Source organism: Euphorbia lathyris, chromosome 5, assembly GCF_963576675.1.
Source record: "Euphorbia lathyris chromosome 5, ddEupLath1.1, whole genome shotgun sequence".
Lineage (NCBI taxonomy): Eukaryota > Viridiplantae > Streptophyta > Magnoliopsida > Malpighiales > Euphorbiaceae > Euphorbia > Euphorbia lathyris.
In genome coordinates this window covers 21783161-21808218 of record NC_088914.1, presented here as the reverse complement: position 1 = coordinate 21808218, position 25058 = coordinate 21783161, and the positions used below count along the sequence as shown (strand labels likewise).

Below are 25058 nucleotides of genomic sequence, written 5' to 3'. Positions count from 1 at the left end.
TGTTGCCCTGAAGGAGATGTCGAAGGTCACTGAGTTTAACCTCCTCAATCTCATCACATCGCCTGCTGAGTGCTCTTACTTTCTTATTACACTTTTTGATCAGTGTATAGAGATCACTCAGGGCATTAATCATTTCATTTCTGAGCAAGGGTAGAGATATTACCTCAGTTGAGTGTTCCTCATGGTCAGATCCATCAGAGAGGTCAGCTTGCTTAGAGAGACAGTGGTCAGCAGCTTCGTCAACCATGAAACAGATATTTGCTGACTCAGTGGCATCAGCTTCTGACGAGGTTGACTCATCATCATCACTCTATGTGGCCACCATTGCCTTTCTGCTTCCCTTCTTGTCTTTCTTTAAGGTGGGACAACTTGATTTGATGTGCCCAGCTTAATGGCATTCAAAGTAGGTGACGGGCTTTGAGCTGTCCTTCTTATATCTGTTGTCACTGGACTCAGTATTGTATTTTTCACCTTTCTTAAATGACCTTCTGCTGTATTTGTCATTCTTTCTAAGCAGCTTCTTTATTTTTCTGGTGAACATAGCCATTTCCTCATCATTTGATGAGTCAGCATCAGTTGAGTCAGCTTTCATGACAATGGATTTTTGCTTCTTGTCTTCAGACTTTTCTTTCACTTCAAAGTTCTTCATTGAGATCTCGTGGGTCAGCAGAGATCCAATGAGTTCATCATACTTATATGTGGTCAAGTTCTGAGCTTCTTCTATAGCTGTCTTCTTAGCTTGCCAGCTCTTGGGAAGACTTCTCAAGATTTTCTTCACATGTTCTTCTTCTGTGAAGTTCTTGCCGAGTCTCTTAAGCTCATTTATGATGTTGGTGAATCTTGCATTCATCTCGGAGATGTCTTCATTATCATTCATCTCGAACAGCTCGTATAGCCGTATATGCTGATTCACCTTGGACTCCTTGACCTTACTGGTTCCTTCATAGGTCACTTCCAACTTCTTCCAAATTTCTTGTGCTGACTCACAACCTGAAATTTTGTTGTACTCTGCAGCATCTAACGCACAGTGAAGCATATTGATAGCCGAAGCATTATTTTGTAATTTTTTAAGGTCATCATCTGACCACTTATCCTCACTTTTGACGGACTTTACACCATCAATAGTTTCATAGGGAACAAACGGGCCTTGGACTATAGCTAGCCATGCACTCATGTTTGTTGCCTGAATAAAGTTTTTCATCCTGTTCTTCCAGAATGTATATTTTGACCCGAATAACAGTGGAGGCCGACTAATAGATAATCCCTCGGGGAGTATCTATGTTGTTTGATTTCCTGGAAGAAAACGAGTGCTGTTCTCAGCCATTACAGGGATCAGCTCCAGATAGTTTTATCTTGAATAGTGAGCTACTGAGCTCTGATACCACTTGTTGGTCCCATGTAACTTAGTATGATTAGTTCCAGGGGGGGGGGGGTGTTAGGAACTAATGTAACTTTTTCGCTTAATAATGCTAACTTAATTAAATGTTTGACGATTTAACTCAACTTTAGGTCAGCAAGGCTGAGTGAGATGTGAGACAGCTTTAATCAGATACTGACTAGAGCTGTTTCAATTGTGAGTTGGAAAATAACACTTTAGGCCAGCTTCCAACTCAGCACTCTGATTGCTCAGCGTCATCTTGTATAGATTATTTAATGAGCAATTTAAGCAAGCAACATATATATATATAAAGTGAAAGGGTTAGAGATTACTCAGCAGACTTATCTTGGTTCGGCCTCACCGCCTACGTCCAGTCCCCAGAATCCCTCCGAGCTTTTTCAATCCACTACTGAGCTCTTTAAAGGTAGAGCACAAACCGTTTACAATAGCAACTGAGTATGCAAGAGTACCGTCCTCTATTCGTCTACTCAATCCTATCTACCACTGAACACTATAACCGAGTATTCAGATTTTCTCTACCACTGAGTACTATAACCGAGTACTCAGCTTCACTCTTCTAACCTTTACAATTGATACAAGATTGTTCTCACAAAATGAAGAACACTTTAGATGAATAAAACTCACTCTAGACTTTTACACAATGATTGGAATTGGGTGTAAGAACTTGCTTTTTCTATTCAGACAGCTTCTCTTTTGGATTTTTGACTTAGTGAAGATTTTGCTTGTTTGTATCTCTCTTGTATATGTTCGGCAATGATCCAAGTGATAAACTTGTCCATTTATAGTGAATTCTGAAGCTTCAATGATTTGAATTCATACATATCCGTTGAGAGCAAACGGTCTTCTTTCGTCATTGATTGGTCAGCTTCCAGAATTGCAGGCCAATCATGTCTTCTGATTTTCGCAGGAGCTAGATTTGCCAGTTTCGTCTTCTTGCGTCAGGTTCATCTTCTAGCGCCAGGTTTGTCTTCTTGCCAATCGTCAGATGGTCCATGCGTCTCGAAAAGGTCCTTAAAACGGATTTCCGAGGCTTTTGAAATGTGTCAGACTTTGTCTCATAAGTTGATGGATAATTGGACACTGACTTGATTATCACTCAGCTTGACTTAGCGGCGACTTGAATATTGCTCAGCTTGACTCCACAGCTTCGCCTTCAAGCTTTCCTGAAGAAGACGTTTCTTTCGTAAAACTGAGTTGCATTCTACTCAGCTTCCGCTGTGTGACTTGCTCATGCCGACTTTGTTCTGTCTTTCTTTTATAGTCTTTAAGTTCCTGTTCTTGTTAGTTAATATACTCAACATTCAACAAACACATTAGTACAATTAAATTAAAGAACTTAAATTTAATTGTTTTAATCATGGGATTAACTTAAATAACTTTGTCAAATCAAAATCATGTGGAAAGGTGTTTCAACAACTATGACCAATTTGTAACCACTATTAAATCAGCACAGTAAACATTCCAACACTCTCATTTTACGCTCTCTTTCAATTTGGAGAGCTTGAGCTCAATAGAGAATAATCCAATCGAGAAACACTCAAAATCAATGTTTTCATCTCATAATCCCCCAACAATGAAAGCTAAATTCCTATATGAATCATTGATTTCATCATCAAATCAATTGGATTTTCACTATTTTGATCCCCAAATTTATTCAAATTCAAATGGATCATCATCTTTAAATCCCATACTTACTGGGGTTCATCAAACCATTTCAGCAACTGTGAATTTCCATGATAATTATGATCGCAAACCATTTGTACAAATGGTGGACATGTCCAACTCATGTTCAATTCATTTCTTCTTCAACATACTCCAAAATCGCACTGAAATTATGGGTTCAAATCAGAGCTGGAAACCTTTCAATAGGGCCGGGCAAGGTTGTGAGAAGAACATAAATATAGTTAAGGGGAAATGGTCGATTGAAGAAGATAGGTACGGAATTAGGAAAATTTGGTGCAACTTTCATGAAATTAACCCATTTTTTCTGTGTGATATGATATCTCATATATAGGATAATCTGGTACACTTTTTTGCAGGCTTCTGAGTCGGCTAGTGGAGAAGTATGGAGAAACAAAATGGTCTCAAATTGCTCAAAAGTTGCCTAGCAGACTTGGAAAACAGTGTAGGGACCGATGGAAAAATCACCTAAGGCCTAATATCAAGGTGATTTAGCTATGAAAAATTAACTCTTTCCGGTGTCCCTTTCCGTAGTTTGATAATCATATTATCTGTAGCTTTAGACCCTTTTTATGTTTTCCAATTAGGGACAAAATCAGTAACCTAAGGAAAAAAATGTTTGCTTGGCATGTAAATATGAATTTGTCTATAAATAATGATGGCATGTAATCACTTGTCTTATTATGTGTAAACTGTGGTTTGTTTGTTTTTGCAGAAGGATGCATGGAGTGAAGAGGAGGATAAGATACTAATTGATAGCTCCCATTTATATAGGGGTTTTAGGATTGTTTTAGTTCGCTTTTGCTTTATTTCCACTCAATCTTAGCATCATTTTGTTATCTTTAAGTTGAAGTGAGTAATTTCCGTTATTTATAACATTTTCTGTATTTTCAGGTGTTTTTAGGACTGGTTGAGCATTTCCGGACAGTTCGGGGACCACTAGAGCGAATTCCGGGAGCACAGGGACCAAAACAGATAACTTCCGGAGGGAACTACCCTTTCTCAGCACCTGTCTTACCGAGACAGGCCCCCGTCTCGTTGAGACATAGCCTATCTCGCCGAGACGAGGCGGGCCAATGGTTCCCAGAGGGAACCATCACGTGGTGTCTCGGCGAGACACCCAGCGTCTCGTCGAGACACCCTTTCGTCTCATCGAGACGCCTCTTGTCTCGACGAGACGAGGCGCTGGGAAGCAATTTCCCAGCGTCTTCTCACCCCAGGGCGCGAATCTTGGCCTGAAAAATGCCCAAAATACCCCCTAACACACTTACCACTATAAATAGAACAATATGTTTTTGTTGTTAGGGTTACTTTCTTTTTCAATTGTTTGTGGCTTCTCTTCCTCTCCATTTTTCTTCTTCTTTGGAGGAGATTGGGAGTTTCTTGCATTGTAATTGATATTGATTTGTTTGAAGACGGGGAAGGAAAGCTCTGTCCTTTTGTAATCAGAATCAGACAAAGCCGGGTTTTAGATCTCTAAATTCCTCAATCTGTCTCTTACTTTTTACTTATTTAATTAATGATGATTAATGTTGATAATCTGTGCTTTAATGATTTGAATAGTTTAATTATGAACTAATCTCCATCCAATCTGGGATGGGGATGAGATTGATTGTGTAGCCTTGAATGATTAGGGATTTGGTTTTATGGGTTTAATCCCAGTTGATTAGATTATGCAAGCTTAGTGTCCTAAATTTGTCAGAAATAGGATGAATGCTAGAATTAGATTCGATGATGATAAACTAGCCTAACATAGCTAAACCTAATTCCTTGAGTCCGACGAATTTAGGATTATAGATAGGTAGATACCTGACCAAGGAACTGCCTAACCCGAATTAGCATAATCTAACCTCGCTAGAGACCACTAGGAGTGCGGACTAGTGGCTGGGCTACGGCTTTAGCCTCAATCACCACGGAACCTATTGCTTTGCATGCCCTAGGTTATATGCCTAATCAAGCCGTCAACCAAAGGCATGTGAATAGACTACAAGAGATTGACTATCTCTACGTGGTTACTTAGGTGATTACCGTCAACTATCATTATGGTATGAAACCAAATCCCAGTAAATCATACATGGGAACCAATTGAGGGAATCCCCATCTTGGATTGTGTCATTAATTAATCTGAATTCTCCCCTGTTAAACGCTTAACGTTTTCATTTTCGAAAGTTTGTCTTTTTAATCACTCCTCACACATTTAACCTTCCGAACAATTACGTCCTCTTCCCTAGACTAATTAGTTGTGGCAAATAGTCCTTGTGGTTCGATCTCGTGCTTAAGCATTGTACTACTTGTTGCGATAGGATACTCTTGTCTTATTTATTGCTATATATTTTAGCAGCATCAAGTTTTTGGCGCCGTTGCCGGGGACTATTTTTGTTTATAGCTAATTAATTGATTGCGAAGCTTGAATAATTGTTTGGGATTCTTCTAGCCGAGGGTCTTATAATCAATCGTATTATTATCTGAATTCATAAGCTAAAACTGTTCTTACAGGGCCTGAGATGAGGATACGATGGCCGAGGATATATCAGTGATGGAGTTGCTTAAGGCAAGACGGCCGACAGCGGAATCATTCGAAATCAGGCCGGCGATGATCCAGATGATCCAAAACTCGGGGAAATTGAAGGGGGATTACTACGAAGATCCCAATTCACACCTTGACAAATTCGTAGAATATTGCAGCACCTTCAAGTGCGAAGAAGTTACATCTGAACAAGTCTATCAGAAGCTGTTCAGATTTTCCTTGAAAGAAGAAGCTGCAGAATGGCTACATACAGTTGAGCCAGGCTCTCTAACTGATTGGGACACCACCGTATCAGCTTTCCTAGCAAAATATTTCCCTCCATCCAAGACTGCTCAGTTCAGAAGCGAAATCGCATCGTTTAGGCAGTCTGAAAGTGAGAACCTGCATCTAGCCTGGGAGAGGTTCCAGAGGTTGTTGAGAAGGTGCCCCCATCATGATTACCAGCGGTACTAGCTTGTTGATATGTTCTATTCGGGAATATCTCCGGTTAGCCGTGCTTTTCTTGATACTGCGACGGGAGGAAATTTGTTCAACAAAACCGCAAAGCAGGCCTATAATCTGGTGAAAGAATGGCTGAACGAAGTGCATGTTGGCAAGTTGTGAAGCCGCCTCCGAGCAGGTTTACAACAGCAGAGGAGTGCATTGGAGTATGTCCAAAATCCAATCCTCAGATAGCAGCACTCACAGAAAAGTTAGCTCTGCTGGGAAGTCACTTGAAATCATCGGGATCAGTGGTGAGCTGTGAGGTTTGCAGCGGAGGGCACAAGAGTGTGGAATGTCCCGTGGTGCTCGCACATATCCACTATTTAAAGCAGGACGGGCACGGAAGGATCGGTTCTGAATTCAACCTAAAAAAGGGTGTAGACACCCTGATAGAGAGCATGAGTGCCATGGAGGGAAGATTAGCACACAATGAAGCAGTCTGCCAAAGTCTTCAGACGCAAGTGAGTAAGTTGGCAGAAGAAGAAGCACGAGCAATTACGCTCAGGAGCAGAACACAGGTCAAAGGACCGGATTTTGTGCCTCAACGAGACGAGGGGTTAGACCCAGCTACTGGTAATATCTCATCGGTTCCATCTTCTCCTCAAGTAAGTGTTTCTGATCCAGCTTCGATAACTGACACTGTTGACCCGCCAACACAGGTGACATTACCTTATCCTACTTCTAGAAGAGCTAAATTAGATAAGGATTATTCAAAGATGCTTAATGTGTTTAAGAAAATAGAGATTAATCTTCCGTTCCTTAAACTTCTTAAAAATATGCCTGTGTATGGAAAGTTTTTGAAAGAATTAATCTCTAAAAAGAAAAGATTAGGAGATCATGAGACTGTAATGCTAAGCCAGGAATGTTCTGCAATGCTCACAAACCCACTTCCAAAAAAATCGAAGGATCCTGATAGTTTTAGCATACCTTGTACAATAGGCAAAGTTCATTTTAAACGTGCCTTATGTGATCTAGGAGCAAGCATTAACTTAATGCCTTTGTCTGTTTACAGGAAACTGGGGATGGGAGATCCGAAACCAACATCAGTCACCATACAGCTGGCTGACAGATCAATAAGGCGACCGGTAGGGGTGGTAGAAGACCTTTTGGTGAAGGTAGATCAGTTCATCTTTCCGGCTGACTTCGTGATAATGGACATCGAGGAGGACGATCAGGTGCCTATCTTATTAGGGAAACCTTTCCTCGCAACAGGACGGACCCTGATTGATGTCGAGGGGGGGAAATTAATTCTCCGATTACAGAATGAGGAAGTAGAATTCAATATTCTGAAGTCTATGAAATTTCCCGACGATGACGAGTGTTGTAATTTCTTGAGCCTTACTAACTCTTTGGTTGAGAGTACTTTTCAGGAAAACGAGGTCAAGAATCTGAACATCGAAGTAGAAGAGGAGGAGCTGTCAGATGAAGATGTTGGGGACGGCAGTAAAGAAGGATGTAATTGGGCCCGGCACGATGAACTCCTGGAGAGGGAAACCAAAACAAGGCCTAAAACATCAATCGAAGAACCACCAACCCTCGATCTCAAACCCTTGCTTGCACATCTAAAATACGTATTCTTAGCACCGCATGAACATTTACCTGTAATTATCTCTGCTAAACTTACAGGTCCTGAGGAAGATCACTTGGTGGAGGTGCTAAGGAAGCATAAAGAGGCTTTTGGATGGCAAATGTCTGACATAAAAGGGATCAGCCCGTCGCTTTGCGAACACCGGATCTATATGGAAGATAAAGTAAAGCCGACTGCTCAACCACAGAGAAGGCTTAACCCAAAAAAGAAGGAGGTGGTGAAGGCTGAGGTGATTAAGTTGCTTGATGCAGGGATGATCTTTCCGATCTCTGACAGCCAATGGGTGAGTCCTGTGCATATGGTGCCAAAGAAGGGAGGCACAACAGTGACGTTGAACGAGAAGAATGAGTTAATTCCGGTGCGGAAAACGACCGGGTGGCGAATGTGCGTGGATTTCAGGAAGTTGAACGACGCCACCAGGAAGGACCATTTTCCCCTTCCGTTCATCGATCAAATGCTTGAACGCATGGCAGGTAAGTTTTTCTTCTGTTGTGTGGATGAGTATTCGGGCTACATGCAAATCTCAGTGGATCCTGATGATCAGGAGAAGACCACTTTCACATGCCCTTTTGGGACATTTGCATATAGACGGATGCCCTTTGGATTATGCAATGCACCTGCTACGTTTCAGAGGTGCATGACAGCTATATTTTCTGATATGATAGAAGATTTCATGGAGGTCTTTATGGATGATTTTTCTATTTTTGGGACGACCTTTGATAGCTGTTTGCATAACTTAGAATTAATGCTGCAAAGATGTGAGGAAACTGATCTAGTCCTAAACTGGGAAAAGTGTCAATTTATGGTCACTGAATGTATTGTTTTAGGCCATAAGGTGTCACGAAAAGGTATTGAGGTAGACCCTGCTAAAATTGAGGTCATTGAAAAACTGCCCCCTCCTTCCAATGTCAGAGCAGTAAGGAGTTTTTTAGGCCATGCTGGTTTTTATAGACGTTTCATTAAAGATTTTTCTAAAATTTCCAGGCCTATGACCCAATTGTTATTGAAAGATGCTAATTTCGTTTTCACACCTGAATGCCTGGAATCTTTCAATACCTTGAAGGATAAACTGACCAAAGATCCCATAATGGTTAGCCCCAATTGGGATTTACCCTTCGAACTGATGTGCGATGCTAGTGACACAGCTGTAGGTGCATGCTTAGGGCAGAAGGTGGACAAAATTTGCCAACCAATTTCTTATGCTAGTAAAACCCTTAATGATGCCCAAGTAAATTATACAACAACAGAAAAGGAGTTATTAGCTGTGATTTTTGCACTAGACAAGTTTCGTTCATATTTAGTGCTTTCCAAAGTTATTGTTTACACTGATCATGTTGCATTGAGGTATTTGTTTTCTAAGCATGATGCAAAACCGAGACTCCTTAGGTGGATCTTGTTGCTACAGGAGTTTGACCTAGAGATATGAGACAAGAAAGGAGTGGAGAATGTGGTTGCTGATCATCTCTCCAGATTAGAACAAGCGGAATTGAATACGGAAACGACTGCAGGCATCCAGGAGACATTCCCCGATGAATCCTTGTTGTCAGTACAACATGTACCTTGGTTCGCTGATTTCGCTAACTTCCTTGTGGGAAAGGTGATCCCTCCAGAATTCTCCTACCAACAGCGGAGAAAATTCCTTCATGATGCGAAGCAATATTTTTGGGATGACCCCTATTTGTTCAAAGTCTGTGGTGACAACATTATTCGCCGGTGCATACCTGAAGAGGAGATTGCCTCTGTCCTTGCATTCTGCCACTCCAAAGAGGTAGGTGGACACCACGGGGCAGATAGGACCGCAGCTAAGGTACTTCAGAGTGGGCTTTATTGGCCCACCATCTTTCGTGACGCTTTCGATTTTGTGAAAAACTATGATAAGTGTCAACGAACTGGCAACATTTCACAAAGACATGCCATGCCCATGAAACCAATTTTAGTCTGTGAAATTTTTGACGTCTGGGGAATAGACTTCATGGGTCCTTTCCCGAAGTCATTTAATAACGAGTACATCCCTGTAGCCGTAGACTACGTCTCCAAATGGGTTGAGGCTATAGCCTTGCCTAGTAATGATGCGCGGGCTGTCATCCGATTCTTGCAAAAGAACATTTTCACACGGTTTGGCACTCCCCGCACCATTATTAGCGATGGTGGGTCCCATTTTTGCAATCAGGCTTTTAGATAGGTCCTGCATAAATACGGGGTCACCCATAAAGTGGCAACCCCGTATCACCCTCAGACCAGTGGCCAAGTAGAAGTTTCTAATAGAGAAATCAAAGCTATTCTTGAAAAAACTGTGAATTCCTCTAGAAATAATTGGTCTCTCAAATTAGATGATGCATTATGGGCATATAGGACCGCGTTTAAAACGCCAATTGGCATGTCCCCGTTCAGGTTAGTTTACGGTAAGGCATGCCATCTTCCTGTAGAACTCGAACATAGAGCCTACTGGGCTACACGTTTTCTAAATTTTGATACAAGAGTTGCAGGAGAAAAACGGTTACTGCAGTTGGATGCCTTGGAAGAGTTCAGGCTTGGTGCCTATGAGAGTTCACGAATCTACAAGGAGAAGACGAAAAGATGGTACGACAAGAGAATAATCAAACGTCACTTTCAGGTAGGGGATAAGGTGTTACTATATAACTCCAGGCAGCGATTATTCCCTGGTAAGTTAAAGTCGAGGTGGTATGGGCCATTTGAGGTCATCCAGTTATTCTCCTCCGGAGCAGTGGAGATCACGAACGGCCGTAGTCCCCCATTCAAGGTCAATGGGCAGCGTTTGAAAATTTATGAGGATGACTTGGGCGCAGTGGAGACACTGCGTTACATAGATGCACCATGAGGGAGTTTTCCTATCCTATCTCTTTCCTTTCGCTTACTGTTCAATTTCATAAATATGCATCTTTTGGAATTAAATGCATGATTTAATGTGGGGGAGGAGGCAATAGGATAGGACATTTTGTACATGTACCAATTGCATGCTTTATATGTATTTGTGTTTGGAGATTTCGTTTTTGCTTTCAGTAGTCAGAAATAAAAAGAATAAGAATCTTAGGCAGTTGATTTTTTATGCGTCTAGCAATCCTGACATTACATTTGAAATTGTGCTCTGAAAGTCTGAAAGCTCAGTGAAATCGATGCATGCAAAAACTTGTGAACAACATTTGAGTCCCCAAAGAGTGGTATTTAACTAAGATCGGCATGGAACGTTTCGTTAGGTGAGGCTAGGATTGTTGCAAATAACCCCTAAATTATGAGCTAGAGCCTAAAGGTCGATATTTTAGACTCATTTTTAGGAACAATCGATCTCTTAGGTGTGGGATTACAGTTATTGTCATTATGCTCATAGGAATTGCATCCAATACTGGTTGAATGTTGTGTTATAATTGAACTTGAAATGATTAGGCAATTTAGGTTCAGCCATTTGTGAACGCAGCCTAGTCTTTGATTAGCCAAAATCCTTTGCCAATTCCACTAGATAAGCCCCTTTGAGCCTTATTTACCCATTTTCTTTGATCAACCGTGTTACGAGCCCTTAGCCTTCCTAAATACCCTTTCTTACCCAAGTTAATTGACTTAATTACAGTTGGAAGATCCTTAGGCACACATCCTTCAAATTTCCATTAGCTATCATTGAAAGGTTGTAATTCTAAATAGAAGAAGTAACCAATTCAAATTGACTCTTTGTCCCCTCTATCTCAAAAAAAAAAAAAAATTGAACCGAATAAATTGTAGAGGAAAGGATAAAAGACATTCTTTAATTGCTTCTCGAACTGAAATAAAACAACTTTGAGCTTTTATCTTGCACATAGCGGAACAAGTGCCAAATTTTTGAGAAAATTCTAGCTAGTTGAGTCATTAACTTTTTGCCTAAATTCCCTTCTTCCTACCCCCAAACCTTAGCCTATGTTACAACCCTTTAAAGACCTCTAATCTTGTTTATTTGTGATGCATGATTTCAACCGGATGGATGATGCAATTCCAATGTGACCATTTTGTGCAATACACTGTAGAGCGTTTGCCAAATTCATATGACACCCCAAACACTTGAGCGTAAGAGCGACCACCTGTGAGCTAGCAACCTTAGTCCTCGCCTTTCGCTTCCGCAAAGTGTTGGTTGATAAAACTAATTAATCAGTTTTGGGAGATTTATCTGAGGTTCACTTTGTTTTTAATTGCAACTTGAGTAGTCTGAAATCGTATGGATTATAAAAGTGCAATGGATCCTTGTCTGTGTACGGGAGCTATTCGTTGAAATTTCGCTGCTTTTGACTCTTTCTTGCTTTGCTTGAGGACAAGCAAGATTCAAGTGTGGGGAGGTTGATAGCTCCCATTTATATAGGGGTTTTAGGATTGTTTTAGTTCGCTTTTGCTTTATTTCCACTCAATCTCAGCATCATTTTGTTATCTTTAAGTTGAAGTGAGTAATTTCCGTTATTTATGACATTTTCTATATTTTCAGGTGTTTTTAGGACTGGTTGAGCATTTCCGGACAGTTCGGGGACCACTAGAGCGAATTTCGGGAGCACAGGGACCAAAACAGATAACTTTCGGAGGGAACTACCCTTTCTCAGCACCTGTCTTGCCGAGACAGCGCCTGTCTCGCTGAGACAGGCCCCCGTCTCATCGAGACATAGCCTATCTCGCCGAGACGAGGCGGGCCAATGGTTCCCAGAGGGAACCATCACGTGGTGTCTCGACGAGACACCCAGCGTCTCGTCGAGACACCCTTTCGTCTCATCGAGACACCTCTTATCTCGACGAGACGAGGCGCTGGGAAGCAATTTTCCAGCGTCTTCTCACCCCAGGGCGCGAATCTTGGCCTGAAAAATGCCCAAAATACCCCCTAACACACTTACCACTATAAATAGAACAATATGTTTTTGTTGTTATGGTTACTTTCTTTTTCAATTGTTTGTGGCTTCTCTTCCTCTCCATTTTTCTTCTTCTTTGGAGGAGATTGGGAGTTTCTTGCATTGTAATTGATATTGATTTGTTTGAAGACGGGGAAGGAAAGCTCTGTCCTTTTGTAATCAGAATCAGACAAAGCCGGGTTTTAGATCTCTAAATTCCTCAATCTGTCTCTTACTTTTTACTTATTTAATTAATGATGATTAATGTTGATAATCTGTGCTTTAATGATTTGAATAGTTTAATTATGAACTAATCTCCATCCAATCTGGGATGGGGATGAGATTGATTGTGTAGCCTTGAATGATTAGGGATTTGGTTTTATGGGTTTAATCCCAGTTGATTAGATTTTGCAAGCTTAGTGTCCTAAATTTGTCAGAAATAGGATGAATGCTAGAATTAGATTCGATGATGATAAACTAGCCTGACATAGCTAAACCTAATTCCTTGAGTCCGACGAATTTAGGATTATAGATAGGTAGATACCTGACCAAGGAACTGCCTAACCCGAATTAGCATAATCTAATCTCGCTAGAGACCACTAGGAGTGCGGACTAGTGGCTGGGCTACGGCTTTAGCCTCAATCACCACGGAACCTATTGCTTTGCATGCCCTAGGTTGTATGCCTAATCAAGCCGTCAACCAAAGGCATGTGAATAGACTACAAGAGATTGACTATCTCTACGTGGTTACTTAGGTGATTACCGTCAACTATCATTATGGTATGAAACCAAATCCCAGTAAATCATACATGGGAACCAATTGAGGGAATCCCCATCTTGGATTGTGTCATTAATTAATCTGAATTCTCCCCTGTTAAACGCTTAACGTTTTCATTTTCGAAAGTTTGTCTTTTTAATCACTCCTCACACATTTAACCTTCCGAACAATTACGTCCTCTTCCCTAGACTAATTAGTTGTGGCAAATAGTCCTTGTGGTTCGATCTCATGCTTAAGCATTGTACTACTTGTTGCGATAGGATACTCTTGTCTTATTTATTGCTATATATTTTAGCAGCATCACTAATACAGGCACATACAAAAATGGGAAACAGATGGTCAGAAATTGCAAAAATATTACCAGGTAGAACTGAGAACACAGTTAAAAATCACTGGAATGTAACAAAAAGAAAGGAATATTCTAAGAGAAAGTGCAGTACTAAATATCCAAGAGGAAATCTTCTTCAAGATTACATCAGGAGCTTGAAGTTAGACTCTGAAGGGCCTACTACAACTGCTGCTGAAACAACAGGTTTGAGCTTGTACTTAGACTCTGAAGGGCCTACTACAACTGCTACTGAAACAACAGGTTTGAGCTTGAACTTAGACTCTAAAGGGCCTACTGCCATTGCTGTTGAAACATCGGGTTTAAGCTTGCTACAGCCACAGGCCATGGAGTTTAATCAGATTAATAATCAAAGTTTGGTTCCAAATTATGATTCAAATTTAGATTTTGATTATAAGTTTCAAGATGGAAGCTTTGATTCTTCACTTTGGTTACTTGAAGATATGGATGATCATAATCATGTTAGTTTTGTTGATCATCATAAGACGTTTGAGGAGGATGCTGCTGTTTCCATGGATTTAGTGGAGATGATTTATGAGGATAAAATGAAATAAAATAATTTTGAGTTAATTACAATAATATAGATATATTTAAAGTGGCTTAAACAAAAATGTGGGGAATGTCTCATACTTTTTTTTAGTGTTTATTATGTTTAACTACTGCAAAAGCACATTTTGCAAGTTTTAGTATCTTTTGTTTCTTAAATCTTTCCTAATTAATGCTTTGCTTGGAATCTTTACAAATTTAATTATACCGAGTAGTGGATGCACTTGCCAGAAATGCGCTGGCAGGAAATGGACTCACCTGGTGGTTTCTATTCCTGCCTTTTGTTTCTTGAAAGGAGGCTATTAAAACATATATAAACAACTGGCATTGTGCCCGCGCGTTGCGCGGATGGATAATTTTTTTGTACAACATTTTAATATTTTTTTAATTTTATATTATTTATATGTAGTGATATTAATTTTTTGTTTTAAAATAATTTAAATTTATAAATTGTAAATAAATTAATATACATATCTTTATAATTATTTGATAATAGGTTTTGGAAGTTGTTGAAGTCATAATCTATTGGTCATGTTGACATGTTTGCAAGAGTCCTTCCTTTCCATTCTTATATAATACTTTTTCTATATATTACAATTTTAAAATATTTAAAACATTTTGTGGTGATTTTTTTTCAATCAAATTCCAGCTCTCCCCAAATTTTTTTTTCTCGTGCTTTCAAAAATCTTTGATAAATCCATGAAATTAAAATAAGCATGTCTTTTTAAAAAAAATTTATTTGATTTATATAGTAGTTTGAAGGTTTAAATATTGTGTTAATTATTACAACGAAAAATTAAATGTGTTATAATTTTTTTTAGTTCAATTGGTTTTAATGCTATTTATTAAAGTTAAATGAATGAAATTTGAATGGATCCTCACATATTTTTTACCGTTATATAATTTGTTTTCGTTGGAATATTTTATAAATTATTTCATTATTCTATTAAATATAAATATAATTTTTTTTTTCAATTGCGTTGGTTTTAATGCTATTTATTAAAGTTAAATGAATGGAATTTGAATGGATCTTACATATTTTTTTGTCAACGTATTATAAAAAAAATTCAGTTATATTGGTTTTAATGTTATTTTATTAAAGTTAAATAAAGGGAATTTGAATGGATCATTACATATTTTTTGGTCGTTATATAATTTTTGTTGTGATATTTTGTAAGTTATTTTATTATATATATTAAATATAAATATAAATTTTTTTCAGTAATATTGGTTTTAATTCTTTTTATTAAAGTTAAATGAATGAATTTTGAATGGATCCTTACATATTTTTTTATTGTCATATATATATTTTTTTGAAATATTTTGTAAGTTATTTTGTTATATCTATTTTTTTTGGTAGGATTTTTGTTATATCTATTAAATATATATTAGGTTAGATATAATTTTTCCTTATTACTATTTGACAATTAATCAAAAAGGCCTCTAAAACTCTTCTAATTAATTTCTCTATGTTTCCATTATTATATATAATAATAATATAGATATAGAATCCATCACTAAAAATGACAAAGAAACTTAGAATGGTAATCATGATAAAACATGATTTATAATTGAAATAAATTTTATTGTAAGTATAATATTTCAATACTTCTTTAATTATTTTATTCAATATGTCTCCAACTTCAATAAGCAACTATTGTGTGAAATTTTATATCTATTCGTACCAAAAAGGCATAAAAATAATAAAAAAATCAATCCATATGAGTTAGATAAACCCGAATTAGAAAAAATTAGTGCACTTCACCAGGTTCTGAATTTGGAAAATTAATCTAACTCCAATTAAACCTAACAATTGAGCTCATATAAAGCCGAAAATCCATATTTTAGTTAGAGTTAATAATCAAAACGATTACATCTAGCAATTTATACTAAAAAAGAGTGGAAATATACAAATTTTTATTTAGTCATTTTGAAAAAAAAAGACAAATAAAAAAGAAAACATAGATAAGGCAACGAGAGGTATGGAACAACACAATTGAGAATAAAAATAACTACTACATATGAAAAAAATTTAATAATTACCTTCGGAAATATAACGATTGCCTGTAATTTCTGACACATTTGCTTTTTCCGATTTCAGTTGTCTATGACTCTTCTATTTCCATCCGATTTCTTCAATATAGCAAAATCTAAATTCTCTCAATTCTCGAAAAAAAATTCTATTAATACAGTTTATCAATGGAAAGCGCTCTTAAATAAATCTGAATCTCTTAATGAAGTAAGAACAAAATTATAAGACTATGATATTTGAAGTAAGAACAAAATTATAAGATTAAGAACAAAACTAATACATAATCAAAATTAAAAAAGGTCTTTGATTTTCGATGACCAATGAATATGATGAGGAAATACTATATATCATGCTTTATATATAGGGTTTTTTGTGACTTTTAGATTTCTTTCGCTTAGTGTTTTTTCATCTTCTGGTAACTCATACTTTCTTTTATTACTTTAATTAATGGGCTAATAATTGACAATAAGTAATGTGTTAATATAATACTTATCTATACTATATATAATTACGGAAGCTGAGAGAAATGAGAAGAAGTGTTTTAGAGGTCTTTTTGATGAGTTGTCAACGTAGTAAAAAATCAGATTAAAAATATTTAATTAATTAAAAATAAATATTTAATTAATTAAAAATAATAAATTTATATTTATAATATATTAAATAATTACTAGCCTATTAATTAAAATAATAAAAGAAAGCAAGAGTTACGGGAAGATGAAAAAACACAAAGCAAAGGAAATCCAAAAGTCACAAATAAACTTCTATATAAAGCATGATAGATAGTATTTCACCATTATATTCATTGGTAACGATAGATAGTAGTATATTTCTGAAGGTAAATTTCGATTTTTTTTCTCCATATATTGTAGTTATTTTGTTCTCAATTATGTTGTTGTTTTATTTTTATTAAACAATAGTTGTTATAGTTTCATCTTTCAGATTCATTTCTGTTGTTACTCAGGCTCTATACCTATCGCTATCTGATCCATGTTTTCTTTTTCTTTTTTGTCTTTTTTTTTTCCAAACTGATAGCTTCAATTGAAAAAATCCGACAGAAATAGAAGATGCATGAACAACTAAAACCGGAAAACACAAAAGTGTCAAAAATTACAAGAAATTCTTATGTTTCTCAAGGTAATTATTCGATTTTTTTCATATGTTGTAGTTATTTTTGTTCTCAATTGTGTTGTTGTTTTCTTTTTATTAAACAATAGTTGTTATAGTTTCATTTTTCAGAGATGAAATTCCATTTCTGTCGTTACCCAGGTTCCATACCTCTCGCTACCTTATCCATGTTTTCTTTTTTATTCGTCTTTTTTTTTTCAAAATGACTAAAATAAAGATTTTGTAAATTTATATTCTTTTTTAGTATATGTTGCTAGGTGTTATCGTTTCGATTGCTAACTCTTAACTAAAATTTAGATTTTCGGCTTTATATGAACTCAATTTTTGGCTTTCTCAATTGTGATGTTGTTTTATTTTTATTACACAATTGTTGTTATAGTTTCATCTTTCAGAGATGAAATTCCATTTCTGTCGTTATCCAGATTCCATACCTCTCGCTACCTTATCCATCTTTTCTTTTTTATTTATTTATTTTTCAAAATGACTAAAATAAAGATTTTGTATATTTGCATTCTTTTTTAGTATATGTTCATAGGTGTTATCGTTTTGATTGTTAACTCTAACTAAAATTTAAATTTTCGGCTTTTTATGAACTCAATTTTTAGTTTTAATTGAAGTTAGATTAATTTTTCTAATTCGGAACATGTTGAAATCCACTTTTTTTTTTTTAGTTTGAGTTTAGCTAATTGATATAAATTGTATTTTTTATTTTTATGCATTTTGGTACAAATAGATATAAAGTTTCACACGATAGTTGTTCATTGAAGTTTGAGGCATATTAAATAAAATATTAAAGAAGTTATGGGAGGTCATGGGTTCGAATCACATCCGGGTCTGGTGGGGATTTTTCTTTCTTCTTTAATATGTAAGCGCATTGCGCAAATTTAAAAAAAATATATATATTAAAGAGATATTGGAATATTATACTTACAATGAAGTTTATTTCAATATAAATTATGTTATATTATTATTGTTATTATTATTATTATCATCATCATCATCAAGAAGTTATTTTTCCCAATTTTCTAGACAATGAGATTGTAAGCGTCTAATACGCTTGATAAGATGTTTATTCTTGAAGAATGCGGATTATGCTAGATACGAATTCAAAATCAAGGTAAATAAAAATAAATTTTGATGCTCAAAATCCTAAAAATGTACATTAATTATGGATATTGAGATAATTGTTTTTGCAATATTGGCTTATATAATTTTTAACTATTATATTATGGTTCGTACAAAATTGTTTGTATTTCAAGAGTTTTTAACAGATAAAAATGAAATATGATCATAGGACAAATTATTAAAAAATATTAATTAAGAAAATATTATTATTTGAATCTCTTCAAATTCTCAAATGTTGAGCATAATGATTCTAATTAATAGAATTAATTTCACATATTAATTATAAAACGTTTTTTTTTGTACTGAGTGGTTATAATTGCGATTTAATTATATTTAACTAAAATTAATTTATGGACTTAATACTTCATTAAGAAAAAATAAAATGTTTAATTAATGGGTAAAAAATATTTTTACTCTCTGATCTTTATACGCTTATGTCTCGACATTCTATCTTATTTTCAAAAAAAAAAAAAAACCCGAGAGGAAGATGGTACTCTCCTAATTATCTTTTTCGTCCCTTCATTTTTTTTCAATTCTTTTGTTTGTTTTTCTTACTTACAAAATTCAAGAATATATAATTATTAGAAAATATTAATGAAGTCAAATAAGTGATATCTGCGAGTATGGCTGATATTCTATATAGTGAAAGAGTGAAGAACAAATTGATCGAATGTCTTGATGAGATATTACGAGATGAAAATAGAAGAAATCATCATCTTAAACTGATTCAATTAGATATATTGGGTTATTGTAGCAGAATGAATAATTGAATTCGAATACTTGGTGGTCATGAAATTCCATCAACCAAAATCATTATCATCAAGATTTGTGACTAATTCTTACGAATTTTATTTTTTTTTATATGTAACATATTGAATTGATAAAGTTTCTTCATATGCAACATTAGAAAAGTATTTATTGTAATAGTTTATAGAATAATATATTGATGTTGCTTCCATTTTAACATAGATTGTAATTCTTTTGTATCGTAGATATAATATTTAATTTTAATTGTAGTTTAATTCAATTTTTGTTTAATCTATATTGTAGTTTAATTCAATTTTTGTTTAATCTATATTGTATTTCTTTTGTATCATAAATATAATATTTAATTTTAATTATAGTTTAATTCAATTTTTGGTTTTTTATTATATTCTAATATATTTTTTAATTAATCTGCTATTTTATTATTATTGTTTCACAGAATATTTGGAATATGAAAATGTATTAAAATTCCTAAAAATACAAATCATTGAATTTTGTAAAAATAAACAAATCATTCATCTTTAGTTAAAATTCTATAAAAAAGTAGTCAATTATTTCTAAAATTAATTTAATTTGAATTATCATTAATATATAAATATATTAATTTCAAATATACATGATATAAATTTTTTTCATAGCATGATATAAAATTATTTAAAAGTAAAAATGTCAATTTATTTATTTATCTAAATTATATAAAAGTTTCATACCCCGTGCATCGCACGGGTTTTCGACTAGTGATATAAAGATAATAAAAACTTATTAACTCGTTTATTTTTTTTTCAAAAAAAAAAAAAAAACTTATTTATTCTTTTTGCTCTTACGATGTCAACTAAGCCAAAAAGGCTCTAAAACATTTCTTCTAAATTCTCTCTGCTTCCGCTATTATATATAGTATAGATATTGATACAAAAACAATTTAAAAATTGTATTTTTTTCATTTTATTTCTAAATTTTATTAGAGATAAAAAAATCCTTATATAGCTCTATGTTTTTTTTTTTTTTTGAATCTTTTATAGCTCTATTTCTAGTTTGTAATTTTTGAAATATTTAATTTCTTACAAATTAAAAAAATCTTAAAAAATCATTTAAAATAGATTAATGCTAATTAAGGCTTTAGAAACAGTTTTTATTATGATATCTTACAAGACTTACATTTTGAACTCTGGAGTCCTAAAACATTCATAAAAAGTCCTAACACTTTTGACACATATTAATCATTAGATCTCTGAATAATGCATAAATAATTTGATATATGATATAGCTAATAAATATTCTTTAATGTTAAAGGTAGCTGATTACAAATACCATCAATGGTTTTGAATTTCTTTATCTTTAGAATACAATAATTGTAGCAGACAAGACAAAACCATTACTTCAAACTTATTATTCCATCTCTTTCAACTTTACAATGGATCAAAAACTGGATTCCACCACCAAAAAATGAAGAAATTATATAATTGATGAGCATGGATTAAATTGACTACCTTCACATGATAAACTCAGAAGCTCTTCTAGAAACTCAGTTCCCAAATCCTCTAATACTACGACGTTTTTCTTTTGTATGCTATCTGTAATTACAGGTTTTCCCAATTTACTGATCGATTTTCTTCTTGATCTCATCGAGTGTTTCCTCTTCAAAGCCACCACCGGAGAACCTCCATCTTCACCGTATTTCATCTCCTCAAGCGATTCTTTCACCAACTCCACCGGAAAATTAAGTACAGCTGCTGAACCTCTCATCGAGAATGCAGCTTGATCGTATGCTAAAGCTGCTGCTTCTGCACTATCGAAAGTTCCTAACCAAACTCTAACTCCATTTCTCGTTGAATCTCGAATCTCCGCCGCATACTTCCCCCACGGTCTCTTCCTGACTCCTCTGTACGGCTTCTCTTTCTTCCTCGCCGCCGTTGAGGTACCGGAATTGACCTCCTCGTCTCTAATTCCGTTAGTATTACTAGAATTAGATTTCGATGATTCTTCATTGGCAGGTTGGGAGAGAAGAGGGTTGGAATCGAAGACGAAAGAATTTGGATCGGGATGTAAAGAATCGGGCCATGAAAATGAATCGAAAGAGATGAGTTCATGTTTTGGAAATAAAAAAGTTTTCATGTTTAGGATTTTGAGGTTTTGAATTGATTTTCGTTCCCTTTATCATATATATACATAGAAAGTATGGACCAACAAAATATCATTACTTAATGTAAATTACACCTATTACCACTCTTAAGTCTTAATGATATCTTGTTCAAAAAAAAAAAAAAGTCTTAATGATATCATACACAATTTTTCATAATACATGTAGCTCAATCAGAATTTTTTTCTTCAAATAGTAATCGCGAACACCACGTGGATTAGTGAAGTAAGACTACAGTCCTATTCAAGTCTTGCACTTTGATTTACAGAACCACGGTTACGGACGATACACCTATTTCAAGTTAACAGTGAACCCTTACCATTGAGTAGCTGTCACGTGGACTCCAGGTCATGTAGGATGCACAATCTAGTCCTCCTATAATTAAAAGATACACAATACCTCGACCTACGCATGGAAGTATGTTTGGGTTCTCTGCATCTAGAATAAAGGAAATGCATTAGCGAAAAACAACTCATCTAAAGTGTGGACTCAATTCAAGAATTGATGAACATTCTCAGGGTCGAGTATGTAATGGATATGGAAACTGTTAGATAGGAGATGAAGGAGGCAAGAGAGGCTAACAAATACCTAAACATGGAGGACTATACTGCTTGCTCTATCAGATATCACATCGTTCGTAGCTACCCACAAAAGAGAGAACTGCCCTCAGCTTCTTAATAGGAAGCACAACGGGTAGATTTAGAGGAAGAGAGACAATCATTGTAATCACATATATCATCATTGCAGGACGCCTTCTAGGGCATAAAAGAGGATATGAGGAGTCATACTCTCCTCCACCAAAACGGATAACACAATGTGTGGGCCTTTATCAAAGACGTAACTCTGAACTCGTCCCTTAAAGAAGCTCATAGGTCCTTTGTATCTCGTTAGTTTGAAATTTCTTAGTGAGGTCGTCATCGATAAACCGATAACACAATATATTGGACCTTGAGTTCACGTACAATTTTTTTTATAGCAAATCATCACTTTTCTTATAGTGACACTTGACCATGAAGTGTATACAACACATGTATATCTTACTATATGATAAGTGAAGTTGTTATGATTTATAACAAAACCTAATTTGGATCTTATCTAATAGGTTAAGGTTTTGGATTAAATGGTTGATTGACATTATATTAGAGCCTCTTAAACCAAATGACCGAGGTTCAAATCTTAGCAATTAATTTGTTAATGGAATTTCAATACGTGGTAAGACTCGTTAGAGATATAATAAAATTATATTGGACATTAACTATTAGATTAACATTTTGGTTCAAATGGTTTCTTGATATGGTACTACAACCTCTTATATAAGGTGAATGAGAGTTCGAAACCTGACAACTCCATTTATTAGTGGAATTTCAAGATATGATAGAATGAGTGTGCGTTGTACACGCTTCAAACTTAGGGAGAATTTGCATGTAGGGTGTGTCGATTATAATTAAAACTATATTTTGGTCTTAACTACTAGCTTAACCTTTTGGTTCAAATGGTTCATTGACATGCATGGTACCAGAGCCTCTTAAATCGAGCGTCGATTTCGAATCCTAGCAACACCATTTATTTGTGGAATTTCAACACATTGTAAGATGAACATATATTGCACAAGCTTGAAGCCCATGAGGTATTCGCATACAACAGTGTGTTAAAAATAATAATGAAAACTATTACTAGGTTTTAACCAGTAATATTGAACTTTTGGTTTATATGGTTCATTGACACACTCCAGAGATAATTATAAAAACTATTTTGGAGTCTTACTTATCAGTTACAGGGACTACGTAGGGTCCATCGACCTCTGGACAGTAATTCTATCGCTAAACATAAAAGTTATGTTAATATCGTTATTTATTTCCATAATTTGTGACAAATTTGACGTCACTGATAGATTTGGCAACAAATATTTTAATTGGTACTTCCTCCGCTCATATTACATGTCTTTCTAACGAGTTGTACATAAATTAATAATATTAGGAAAAAGACTTTGTTACCCCTTAATTATTGATTCTACTGTTTATTTACTTTATAATGTAATCTTCATAAATTTACGTTTTATAATAGAAAGAATGTAACTTAATATTAATCATATTAAAATGACATACATTTCGGACTAAATTTTTATCTATTAAGCCCAAATATTTTGATAGCCATGAAAGTATGCTTATTGCAAGAGAGTCCACTCTCAGCATACACCTCATTTATATAAAGCCATATTGATGTAATTATAGTATCTTAACCTTTTTTTAATCTCTTCCCATGTTGTTCTTGTCGGAAATCTAGTAAATGATCTGTTGTGTTTATCATAACTATTTAATTATTGCTTTAGATCATTTATAGCTTCCTAGGTATATGCATATGATTTCAAATTAAGGAAACATAGATAAACATTTCTTAATTCGGACAGTTTGTTATTTTGCTAAATATTTTTTTGTATACCCAATAAACAAATCCATCACAGCTACATGAAATATTAAATCAAACTTGTAAATTTGAACAACTTGAAGATATGTTTAGTAAATAGCTATGATTACCTTTTTAGTTAGTTGATTGTGTAAATTTGTTTGGTAAAACTTAAGTGATTATTAATAGCTGTTTGTGTAAAATGACAAATAAGAACATGATAAAAAATTTATTTGGGGTTAAATGTTAGTAATTAGAGGTACAAATTTCCTTCAAAAACCATGAAATAATAAGCTAATTGAAAAAGCTCTTAGAACCAATATTTTAAAAATTAGCTTTTTAGATCTAAGAGTATGTCCAATAGGAGAAATTCTACTATGGTCCCGGTCCATTGGACCTTACCAATAGAAATGTGACAATTGTACAATTTCTTTCCTTACACCAATCATCTCCCAATGAGGTAGCATGATTCTCTTTTTTCATTGGTAGGGTCCATTGCACCCGGTCCACCATAGAACTTCTCGTCCAATAGAGGGTGTCAAAAGAGTGTCAACTGATGTGGCATTTTAGTTTGGCATTTTTTAAAGGGTGCCTACTATGGGAGTGATGGTGTGGGTGCCAAAAAGGTTGTCAAACATTTTTTAATATAAAAAAATTGATTTACTTGAACACTATTGGTTTACTTTTTTGATGACTTTCTCTCTCATTTCACTATTGGTTGACAATATTTATAATTAAATAAATTATATATTAAATAATGATTTGTGGGGTCATTGTGGCAACTTTTAAAGTTGTTTTACTATTGGAACATTTTTAAATAACAGTTGACAAGAGTGATGTGGATTACTAAATTAATAAAATATTATATTTTAATATGATGTGTTAATTTTTGGCTCTTTTTGGAGCAACCTCTATTGGAGATGCTCTAATAAGTTTTTTCAAACTCTCCTCACCAAACACTACTATTAAAGGTTTGACTAGTCAAAACCTCTAAAGTGGCTCGACTCTTTCATTTTACCCCGAAAAGCTTTTTATCAAACAAGGGGTAAGTTTAGAGTTTTCACATCTTCAAATAGAATAATCTCACAGTTCATTAGAGAATGAAAAAAATATTTAAATTAATTTTTTTTTTCTGAGGAGATTTATTTCTATTTTAATAGTAAAAAAAAAGTTAAAGATTATATAAATGTATGGATCAGTGGTGTTTACGAATGACCAAATGACTTAGATAAAAATGTACATGTAATGGTTGACTATACATATTTTAATATATA

At 34.8% G+C, this 25058-nt stretch overlaps 1 protein-coding gene and 1 non-coding gene across 2 annotated transcripts; both read right to left on the bottom strand.

Annotated features, from left to right (window-relative positions):
• Window positions 1-5939: 5939 nt before the first annotated feature.
• LOC136231622 (small nucleolar RNA R71) lies at window positions 5940-6046 on the bottom strand. The gene has a single exon (XR_010689993.1). It is a non-coding gene; the product is annotated as a small nucleolar RNA R71 (small nucleolar RNA).
• A 14497-nt stretch (window positions 6047-20543) lies between these two features.
• LOC136230669 (ethylene-response factor C3-like) lies at window positions 20544-21424 on the bottom strand. The gene has a single exon (XM_066019822.1). It carries the CDS (start codon window positions 21354-21356, stop codon window positions 20697-20699), a length of 660 nt encoding a protein of 219 aa, XP_065875894.1. The 5' UTR covers window positions 21357-21424; the 3' UTR covers window positions 20544-20696.
• Between the last annotated feature and the right edge of the window lie 3634 nt (window positions 21425-25058).

Bases quoted from the DNA above. Each gene is read 5' to 3' on its own strand.
- LOC136230669 (XM_066019822.1), bottom strand. From the start codon at position 21,356: ATGAAAACTTTTTTATTTCCAAAACATGAACTCATCTCTTTCGATTCA.